Source organism: Hirundo rustica, chromosome 5, assembly GCF_015227805.2.
Source record: "Hirundo rustica isolate bHirRus1 chromosome 5, bHirRus1.pri.v3, whole genome shotgun sequence".
Classification (NCBI taxonomy): Eukaryota; Metazoa; Chordata; class Aves; order Passeriformes; family Hirundinidae; genus Hirundo; species Hirundo rustica.
In genome coordinates this window covers 8818015-8829498 of record NC_053454.1, presented here as the reverse complement: position 1 = coordinate 8829498, position 11484 = coordinate 8818015, and the positions used below count along the sequence as shown (strand labels likewise).

Below are 11484 nucleotides of genomic sequence, written 5' to 3'. Positions count from 1 at the left end.
CAGCTGTGCTGCCATTGTTATTGCTCATTAATTGGATTTAATTGCTATATGATTCAAGTAGATAGTAACAGTAAATACAATTAACTCCTGTGGCGTCAGGGGAGAATTTCTTTATATCTTGCTGTAAACAAGTTAAAGTGTCAGGAAGTACTGAACATGCAGCCTACCTGAATCTGTGACAGATCTACATTTGAAATGCATAAAACTATCTTTGCAGAATCTGAAAAGAAACTTGGCATTTTTCCAATCATGCAGTCACTGTAGTAAAGGTGGGGTGAGGGACAGTTACTAGGTTTGTATTTCAGCAGCCACCATTTTCTCCAAGTTCAGCATTCTACTACATTTGCCTTATCCTGTCACCATTGATTAAACTCTGTAGGAATAGGCCACATTTAAATATTTAATAATTTTTAATCTTCATACCTGGAGGGCTTTCTAAGGAATATTTCCACATATTTTTATTTTTCTTGGAGAGTATAACCTATATATTGTTCAGCAAGAGTAATTAGAGATTAATTTGTTGTGTCAGGGATTGAAAATATTGTAGCTCACCTTTGCACAGGTAACAACACATTAAATTATATAGCAGAATGCAAACACTATTATTCAATAGAGAGAATGGAAAATGGCCTGAATTCCTGGTACTAATTCTTTAATTTCTATACTGGAATCCAACCTTTGCACTTGTCTTGCTCTTGTACAGTAAAACAGGCAGAAATGTGGTGGGGTTTTTTTTAAGGAGAACACAAAAGAAAAAGGCATATAGGAAATTCTGCCGGCCGATTTTCGAATTTCAGTGTAAGATTATTTAAATGTCACGTTTCGTGGGGGGGCCAAACTCGAGCTGGTGCTCCATCTCAGCTCCCTGGGTAGAATCCTCCGCTCCTGCTGCTCCCTCGTGTGGTGCACCCCTGTCCATCTGGGCATCAGCGCCGCAGAGCTTTACCTGCAACCTGCGAACCTCTCACTCTGGTTTTCATTCCCGGTATCCTTTGCTGTCCCAAAGCATACTATCTGTCCAGCAACAAGGAGAAAGTTTCTTCCTTTTCTTTATTTCGTTTGATAGACATTATATATATGTATATACACACAGTACAATACTTTTGTGATAGAGAATAAATGAAAGTTTTCATTGCTGGTTGTTTGTCAAGTCAACAGATTCCAGTTAATAATGAAAAAAAAATTAAATGTTTAATATCAAAAGCAACTTCAAGTATCTTCTATACATTTTAGTATTCAGTATATAGTAAGGTGGTTTAGGGGATTTCTTTTTATATCAAAAAATGTATTTGAATAGACTATTTTTACCCTCATACTTTAGAGTACTATTCATATCAGGCATGGAGTTTAAAATTATGTATCTCATGGTCCCAATAGCTCTTCACGAGAACCACAGGTCACTTACACAATCAGGCATATATTTCAAAACAGGGTTTAATCATCAGCAAAGTCAAGGTGCAATAACCATGTTTAGAAATGCACTATTTCATTCTCCTAAAACAGATTAGGCTACGGTCCTTGATGTGAAGCAATAAACAACACCACTGTTTGCAAAACAATACCTGACTTAGGCATAAATAGTACTTCAGTTCCCCGAGCTATTTATCCCTTAACCTTTCTGTATAAAAATAATTCAACTTAGGCATATATTGCACTAATTTTATCATACTGGATAGCTCTCTCCCTGCATTATGTTTTCTTTGCTGAGCTAGGATTACACTAGGGTTTTAATTTCCATGGAAAACCTGGGAATAGGGCAACAGACACACATATGGTGTGCAATAAATGGTTATCTATAATAGCAATAGTAATCTCAGAGGCATTCACAAAGAAAACTACACATTAGACTTGGAGATCATTTTTTCCAGTAGATTCATCATTCTCTCCTGTAACTGTAAGCTTTGAACTTGAATGATGTTCTGCTGATCCAGGATCCTGCGCACTTCTCTACAGGTTTCTTCCATGGCTCTGCTCAACTTCTTTTGTTCTTCCAACATGGCTTCCATTAATTTTAGCTTCTTCTTTTGGAAACTGCAATTTTGCATTTTTCTCTTCTTAACTGGTCTTTCTTCAGCTCTGAAATGCGAATATTTGTTAGAAATTAAACTCATATTTATATAAAGAAAGAACCCAAAATTCAATAGCATATTCTTGGCCAAGCTACAACCTAGTCATTTTTAAACCCCCGTGTTCTCCAATAAATTCCTTCTCAAGTTTGAGCCAAAACATAAGTATTTAATCTATTATTGCATAGTGTTACAGATCTAAAAAAAAAAAATTTAAAAAAAAAAAAAAAAAAAAGAGAGAGAGAGAGGTTTTACATCTCATTGTTTTTAATAAGAATTTCCCCTGCAGAATGCCAGGCTTTTTTTTCTTTTTTATCTTGACATGTCTTACGCATTGAATTTATACACTGTACTGAGAGAGAGGTTTGGCTTATCTGGCCGTTGATACGCCAATTTTAAAACTTCAGTAACCATCCCAATCCAGAAAAAGTGCTGCATGGTTACATGTGGTGGCATCTTACAGCTTGTTTATTAAGTAAGTCTGGACCCACTCCAGAATATGTGTCTCAGAATTTGACCTTGTGCCAAGACACAGCAGTGCCACTGACCATTCTTTTTTTTTAATATTCTACCACAAAACATTTTAAACAATGTAAAAGCCTGAGAAGACAGAAAACACCTGGGGGTGCTGGTTGAGAGTGGCTGAACATGAGCCAGGTGTGCCCAGGTGGCCAAGGAGGCCAATGGCACCTGGCCTGTGCCAGCAATAGTGTGGCCAGCAGAACCAGGGCAGTGACTGTCGCCCTGTACTCGGCACTGGTGAGGTCATACCTCCAATCCTGTGTCCATTTTGGGGCCCCTCATGATAAGAAAAACAGTGAGGGGCTGGAGCATATCCAGTGAAGGGCAATGGACATCCTCATCTGAAATACGCAGAGCTGCCATGTGGAATTTGGGGAATATTTTAAGAATTTCCTCTATGCTTTATCATGTTGGGTTTCTGTTTCGGAAGAGAGATAAACATGGCAGTAAAGACAATGCTCTCAAGGTGTAAAGGTCACATGGCTGTTCTAACTTGGGGTGACAGAGCAACACAGCCAAAACCAGCCCATGTGGCATACAGGTGAGAGCACACGCAGATCTGTGTCTCTTGACCTGCAGCCTGAGAAGGAATCACGCTAAAGTGTGAAAGAGGAAGAAAGGCAAGTAGAGGGCATCTGTGTGAGTGTAGTACACATCTGAGAAACCTCCAGTTAGAGCTGGGTAACTCCTTTCCTAACTTAAAGACTGTGTCTTCATTTACACTTTTTGTAACTCCAGACTGGAGTCCCCAACATCAAAGATAACTGATGATGTGTCTTGAAGTCCCTTGACACAAACAGCAATCTCAGTCGTGTTCTGCCAAATGCAGTATCCTTTCTAGGTGAAATGCAATAATGAGATAGTACAGTTGTGACTAGTATGCCATGTCAACATGCTGCAGATTTTAAGACATCCTTGAATAAGGATAACTTGAACTCCTGAGGAATATGTTTTTATTAGTGTGAAGAAGGGTAGTGGGGGTGAGGTCACTCAGCTGTGGCAGATTTGTATCATAATTTGACTCATGTTCTTATCCTACTTGACAGGCTTTGTGCAGCAGTGGCTGTGACATTCAGATCTGTCAGCAGGAGAGATAAACAATCCTTAGCACCTGAAAGGCTTAATGCAAAAATAAGAAAAAGACACAAGCCCCTTGACATTTAAGAGTGCAGTGACGCACAAAGGGTGAGATACTATCTACTTTGGAAGGTATACAACAAACTCAGCTTTGCAGGTTCTATATGGCATATTTGATTTGGGGCATCAAATAAATATGGATAAAATAAATGCATGTTGCTCTGCTCAGACTGTGGGCTGTTTCAAACTGTGGGTCAGGCTTATTGCTGATATCACAGCCTCACAATCTTGTGAGAACAATCTTGGCTAACACTAAAACACTAAATCTGTCTCCTTTAAGGGGCAGAATTACTTCAAATGTGGTTCTCAAAGAGGGCAAGCAAGTGGAAAAGATCTTCAGCAGTCTAAGGACAACACTGAATCTGTTATTCCAAGGTTCCCATTACTGTAGTCACATTCACAAAGAATGAATGCTTTCTGGTAGGCAGAGCAAGAAACTTTCTGAAAAGGTGACATTATTTTAACCAAAGTCACCCTTTGAATTTAAACTTGTCTTCACAGAGGATTTAAATGTTGGAAACTGGACGAATCTCTATTCTCTTCCCCATACAGTGTTAGAAAGTAGCTGTGGTAAAACCTTGTCTTGAAACAAGTACGAACTCACTCCACAAGAGGGCTTGTGTGTCGTAAACATAAGCATTGGTGAGGATAGTCCTTAGTAAGAAATGAGAGAGAAAATCTGAGGCTTGTCAGTGGTACTGAGATGCAGGGAGTATTTTGTGTCTTCCTTGATAACAGTAGCCCCCATATGGGTTTTAATTTCAACTGAGACAACAACAACAAAACTTACCTAAAAAACTAAGATGGAGTGATTTAGATTGAAAGATCTAAAATGAGCCTTATTTTTAAGAGAAAAGAATTTTTGAAGTGTTTTCCTAGAGTCTGTAAAAGATTTTACCTGTTTTTCAGTTCAAAGAACTGTAAGACATGAAATCATACATCCAAGACAGTAAGTGCCTTGCACAGCTCCAGAGAGAAAAGAGCTGCAAATTTTTACTGTGTCAGCAGTATCTGCAGTCTGCTAATAACTTAAAAAGTACTCACTGAAGAGTGCTGGCTCAGAACTGTTTCAGCACAGAGAAGTGGCCCCAAAAGCAATGACACAAGGATTCTTCAAGGTCTCCCAAGTACTCTCTACATTTGTTTACAACAACAAGCACACCGTGGTAATTAGCCTTCACTGAAAATAAATACTTATTTCAGAAATTTTCAGAAAGCCCTAGCTTTGGTGATGGTCCCAATCTATTTTTCTCTCCACTGATTGATAGTGAAAAGGTTCTATGGTTGCTCACAAGTCCACAGTAAGGAACTGGCACTTACAAACCTCTCCTCTTGCAGAATAGCTGCTGAAAGGGAGCTCTTCAGAAGAGCTCCACAAAAGAAGACTCTAAAGAATCTAATTTACAAGCAAACAGCACTTGCAACACAGAACAATGTAAAATGTCCAGTGATGCCCATCCAGTGATGAGTTATTTGAATACTGAAGTGTTTCCACAGATACTAAGCCATCAATCTTGAGAAGTTTGTCAGAGACCCCTCTCTGTCAATACTTTTTAATAGCAAATCCAAAAGGGAAGCAGGAATAAGAATATGGGCTCAGCACCAAGCAGTATCAGTATCCTCAAACAGTTCTAGCTAGGAGCATGTCTACTTTGCCAATGTATAGGCACAAGAATAAGCAATGACTGATGATTGCTCTAGCATCAATCAGTTCCTGTTGCCCGTTGTCTGTGTTGCATTTCTTGCAGCCAACCACTCTGTGACAACAGAGGTTGCAGCAGGGTGCAGCAGGGGTGCAGCAGGTCCTGACAGCATCCACAAGCTGCTGAAGAAGAACCTCCCTCTTTGCCAAGCCTGGTCTCTGAAGGTAAACTTTGAGATTTTGAGGGAAATCTCAGGAAAGAGGGAAGTAAGGACCTCAAATGCAGTCTGCTGGTACTCTCCTGCTAGGATTCCAGTGCCTGTGGCAGAAAGCCTACAAGAGATTGGCACTGGTATTCCTCTGACCACATGAACAAAGTGTGGAAGAGCTCTGGCACCGGGACCGCATTCCAAACAGAACCTCACAAAGCTATTTCCCTGCTATGCTCTAAAACAGACAGGCAGGGTTCCAAGGAAGAAAACCAAGGGAAAGAAATTGTTTCTTCTCACCTAGGAGACTGAGCAGAAATAACTGTGTGTAATGGACATGAGGGGGAACAAAGCAAAACCTCCAGATACAATCAGGCAACATACTAAGCAAGTCTCAAATGCCTTTGCTGTCTGCCTACCTAATACCAATTTAATTCCTTGCTCAATTTAAAGCTCCTTGATTGATTGCTTACACTTGTCCAATACAGCTTGTTTCAGGGATGTGTGTGAATAATTAATGAAGCAGGAGTCGAATACAAAGAGTTCTTAGTTTATCAAAATGTATTATCTTCACAAAACCCTAACAACAATTCCTCATTTCTGCCTACTTCATGGCAAACAGGTCTCCCTCAGTTCTTGGAATTTATGGCTTTTAACACCTAAAAGCTGTTTCTCCCCGGTCTGGGTTTTTTAGCTATATGCAAACCTGAGCATACATCCGTAATCCATGACTTTATTTAAAAATTAACATCTGGATATAAACGATATTAATATTAGAGATGATATAAAGATCTTCAGAGTGTAAGGACTGAGGATGAGGCGACCTGGATCTTCTGGTAAACTAGGCTCATTCAATCATTCAAATGCATTCAGGAATTAATGAGACTCATCCTTGAAGTAAAGCACAGAAAAGAACCACAGAAATGGCTTGGAGCCTGGGCAAAGCACCTTGCTAGGATAACAAGTCTGCATAATGAGTTAAGCTGCACTACATAATGCACATAGCCTAAAGCTCAAACTTCTTTGTAGATGATGCCCATTCAGATTTAAATAGCCGTAGCATAATTTTAGAAATAATAAAGTCATTGCCAAAGAGGATGTTTCCCAAATTAGCATCATCATCAAGTTTTAATGCACTTCTTTTAATCCATATCTTGGTTAATTCATGTTACCAATTCTTACTTTTTCTTCCTGTGTAAACTTTCTGCACCAAATCAATTAATCTACATTTAAAAAATTTAAAATACCACAGACAGTACAATCATGGCACACAACCACCTTGCCAGAAAGCAGAAAATACTGAAAGGTTCTCCAATATACTGAAAAGAAAGGTAAGTAGAAGTAACATCTGGAAATTTCATTTACTAAATTCACATTAGAACCAAGGGACTGGTTTAAACAAGGGTTTGCTTATCACTAGAAAGAAGGGAAGAGTGAATTCCCCAGCTTCTACATTTATCAGGTCTAGACCAGACATTCAGTGTTTCCCGGAGTCAAACAAATCATAGAAATAAAGAAGTGGAGGACAGCAGAAGCAGGGGCTCCTGAGTGCAGAAGTGCCCTGCTGAGGGAAGGATGTCACAGAACCCTCTCCATAACGCTTCTGGGCTCCACATCAGAATGACCAAATGGTATCTAACAAGAAATCAGACTAGATAACACAGTGGTTTTATTATGGCCTTTTAATCTATGAAAGTAACTCTTTTGTCCCCATTTTTAGTACAATAGAAATGGCAGAACACATGAAGTCTGAACTACATCCACAGCCTGCATAATTATGTTCTGTCATTATTTTACTATGAAAACAAAGACCATAAATTAATCCACAGGGTCAAAAAACACTGTTTTCAATTAGATAAAAAGACATTTATAGTGGTGTCTGGAATTTGGGTTTTAAAAGTTTAAGCTGCAGTACAAGACTTCACCGCATTGCATTATATTTCATGACCATAATTGAATAATTCTGTTATTGTCAAATGTTTTGTACTGTATAACAGTGTTAGAGCGGTGTTAGAACAATACTAAGCAAGTATCAGGACCCCCTTTAAAGGGACTCTAAATATTTTCCTCATCTACACATTTGAAACAAAACTTAAAATTAATTTTACTCACATTAATTGTATTATCACTAACCAGCAAAATTTGGATTTTGTAAGAAGTCCCAAACTCAGTTTTCAAACAGAATGCAAAGAAAACCAGTTTCAGCTATTTTTAGCTTGACAATATGTGTGTACTGATTGAAGTATAGAACTTGACATGTTTTGCTATCATGAAAGCTAAACATTCAATTGAATTTTTTAAGCTATATTTTATATAGCCAAGTAGCCTCCTGCTATGTTCAAAGATGCTGTAGAAAACACAAAGTTCACACTCTAAAGCTGTGTTGGAGAGTTTAAAGGAATAACAGGAACGTTTTCAGAAGTTTAAAAATTATTTAGAAAGAACTACTATTTGAAAGTTCTTTTCCCTACCAATTGTTGCCATAACATTAGGATTTCAATTACTGAAGAAAAAAAAATCCCATAATGTAAGTTGTAGCATATACAGCTGCAAAACACATCTGTATTTTACATATAGACATGAGTGTGTATTCTTCAAAATGTGTTTCAAAGTAATGGTTTTGCACAGCCATGAAGTAGAAAAACGTGGGAATTGAGGACCTAAAACATTCTTTTGATTGCAATTCCCAGAACTGTTTTTAGTTCCTTTTTTGAATCTGTTGGATCAATTGTCTACTGTTCAGAGGCAAAGGCATTGATAAAATAGCCAAGATGGACCCAAAAATTTTTATGCTAATTCTTTTCTCTCTTGTTGGCTATTTCAAAGTGTTTTTCAAATAAAGGATGACACGCTAATTGCTAAAGCTGAAAATTGCTTCCCCAGTTCATAATTTTCCATCAGTAGCTCTAAAAGAATTAACTTCCTTGTCTAAGCATGGCAGCTCTAAGTGATTTTAACCCATGTGGTATCATTAGCAAGCACTGTATTTCCTTCTGGCCAAGAAAGGGTTCCCTACTCTGCTCTCATTCATCAGCCTAAATTAAACAGGTCAAAGATGGACTAGCTTTTCAAACTCCCTATGACTATTGGAATAACACTTTTTCTCCTTCCAGACAATTGCCCCATTATCACAAGTGGTTTCTAATTTTCAATCCAATCACAATGCTCACCTGTAATATTACACTGATCTCTCATGTGGCATCTACTGCTCAACTTCTTTTTTTGTTAAAAACAGAGGAACTGTATTTTAAATTGTGGCTGTGTGACTGTCTTCCTGTTAAATGATACGCACAATATCCTATTGCACAAAATTCTTTCGTAGTGGAGACTGAGAGAGCATGGGTGAATTCCTAAATGATGCCATTCCCTGCAGCTCCCAGACCCTCCTGAGCCATCCAGTACAGCCACTCCTGGCAGGCAACAGCAGCAGTGCAAGGGCTGAGTGGCATTACCTGCCCCAGACCTGCAGCCAGCTGAAAGCCAAACTGTGCCACTAGGGGCTGGATTTAAATCAGCTGCAGTTTCTAAATTCAGCCAAGTAAAGCTAGAACACTTCTTACTAGAACAGATTAGGTTATTTCCTTTGATAAAGTAAAAATAAATCAATAAATAAATAAACAAACCCATGAACCTGAATGCATCATAGCCTAAATGTTCCAGAGCTTATAATTTAGTGACTGATTGAAGTCCACTTTAGATGAAAATGAAAGCATCTACATGAGAGTGGTGGCCCACCTGAAAAATGTGGGCACAACAGAAGTAGGTTTGGGGTTGATTAACTTGATCTCTGTGAGGGCTGTCTATGTTCTGTAGTGAAACCTGGCGTGGTGACCTCTGTCCTCTCTTATGGTACAAAAGCTGTGCTGTCCTGGAGTTGTCCCTAAGCTGAAAAAACCTCCAGAATTTTTAAAAGCCTGATATTATCAGGTAGTCAAGTGAATAAGATCCACAACGTTTATGGAAATGTGACCTTCTAATTAAAAATTAAATCATGTTATTGTAAATCCAATTGGGAATAAAGTTATTGCATCTGAAATGTGGCTGTGGAGTTTGCAAATCCAAAAGTCAAACGAGTTTGTGTGTCAGGAATATCAACTATTTACAACAAACTAGGATGATAAAAATTTGTTGCTTGTGAACAAAAATGTTGTTATAGTTCAAAAGTTATGGGCCCTAATAAATATCCATTGCCAAAAAAAAAGAAAAAGTTAAAAAAAAAATATTGGCTATTCAAGGACTATTTGCTTGAATGATTGAATGAATTTACCTTATTTTTATTCATCCAAGAGTGGGTCTGGAAACAATAATTCAAACTTGCTCGGTTGGTTCTTCTTCCAGCTGAACATCTTTACAGTTGCATGACTGACAGGTAATTTTGCTGTTACAGTTAAAGCCTCACAGACTCATGATAAGGATCTCTAGGATCAACTTTTTTCCTGCCAGAAAACTGTAATCAACTCTTATTTCACACCACTCTGGATGAAAAATGATACCAGTAAAGTCTAAAATTTGTATCAAGAGTACAACTCTGCCTTTTGTTAAAATGCTGCCTTCCAGGGAACTCTAATCAGATCCAAAAAAAAAAAAAACCAACAAAAAAAAAAAAAAAAACCACCCACAGCACCTAATCACATGCTTTCATCTCAAACTAGCATTTACTTTGAAAAAAATTACATTCTCAATTGTATTTAAAATGTTGCAATGCACTTTCAAACTGCATGAGCACCTTTTCAGTGTCCACAGAAATATTTCTTTTGCATCTTTTCACCATTTTAATAATAACTGAAGCCAGAGAAACTTCATACTCATATCAAAAGCAAAACTAGAGCAAGCCAAAAATCATCTAAGCAGTATGTTATATCTCTGATTGCACCACGGGACTCCCTTGAACATGCCTGTGCTCCTTTTATGAACACTCTCCCTGATGTGAGCCGTGACATGCATGCTGAGTTTTGGCAATAATATACAACTTTTTGCCCAGTTCTCCTACTCCCTTCCAGTCTTTCATAAAGGAATAAAGAAAATGCCCTAATTCAGCAAAGTGGCTGAGATTGGTGAACAGATCTCATTTGTGATTTACAGAAAAAATGCAAGAGCTGTTAGAGAAAAATGTGTGTGAGGCTGTTCTCTTTAAACAGCAAATTTGGTTCATTCTGCAAAGTACTAAAAAGAGGGGAAAATAGATGCTACCTCAGCTTGTAAGAAAGCAAGCTTGATGAGCTCTCTGAATGTTCATCTTCAAAGCATTCTTCCCTTCCTTCATATGTAAACTGGTTGTATGGCAAGTACAGAGGTGTAGACTTAGCTGATGGAGACTGCGAGGCCTCTGTCTGTGATGTAGAAGGACCTGGCTGCTGATTTTCGTGCATTTTCACATCGCTGTGGTCTGTCACTTTGGATAAGATCCTATCAATGGTTTTGTAGTAAGGCCAGTCAGGTGCCACAGTTTCACTGTCAGTCATGCATTTTAATTTCCTGCAAGAAAAGGCGCACAGCATTAAAGTTTGTTTTCCTACAAAAAGTACTTTTCATACAGATATATCTCAAAACATTTGTTCTGGTCACATTTAGGAGTCAAACTCAATTCTTTTAATGAGAATAAAATATGACACTTTTCTTCTTTAACCTCCAGTGAAGCATTTCAAGTTCTTTTCGTAGGTTTGACCTGTTATAAAAAGTTGCATGTAAGCCCCCAATTCAGTAAAGTACATTAAAACTTCTAAAGGAAACAGGACTGTGTTGGTGGTTGAATAATTTTCTTCCCCTTAAAGAATACCCTACTAGCCAATCTGACAGCAGTCCCTGACAACGGGACTAGGCAACACTCCACAGCGTTTACTAAGCAGAGAGCAGCCCTGCGCTTCCATGCTTTGAAGAATGAATATTAATTTTCTATAATGAATACAAG

At 38.2% G+C, this 11484-nt stretch overlaps 1 protein-coding gene across 3 annotated transcripts in view; it reads right to left on the bottom strand.

The window, feature by feature from the left end:
• Positions 1-1035: 1035 nt before the first annotated feature.
• Positions 1036-11484, bottom strand: part of MSANTD1 (Myb/SANT DNA binding domain containing 1) — a 43640-nt gene continuing 33191 nt past the window's right edge. For all 3 annotated transcript variants that reach the window (XM_040065639.2, XM_040065638.2, XM_058420798.1), the window contains 2 exons: positions 10767-11051; positions 1036-2076 (listed from right to left, as the gene is read on the bottom strand). In XM_040065639.2, coding sequence (XP_039921573.1) covers positions 1836-2076; positions 10767-11051 — 526 coding nt within the window. In that variant the 3' untranslated portion in view covers positions 1036-1835. The remainder of the gene's footprint in view (positions 2077-10766; positions 11052-11484) is intronic.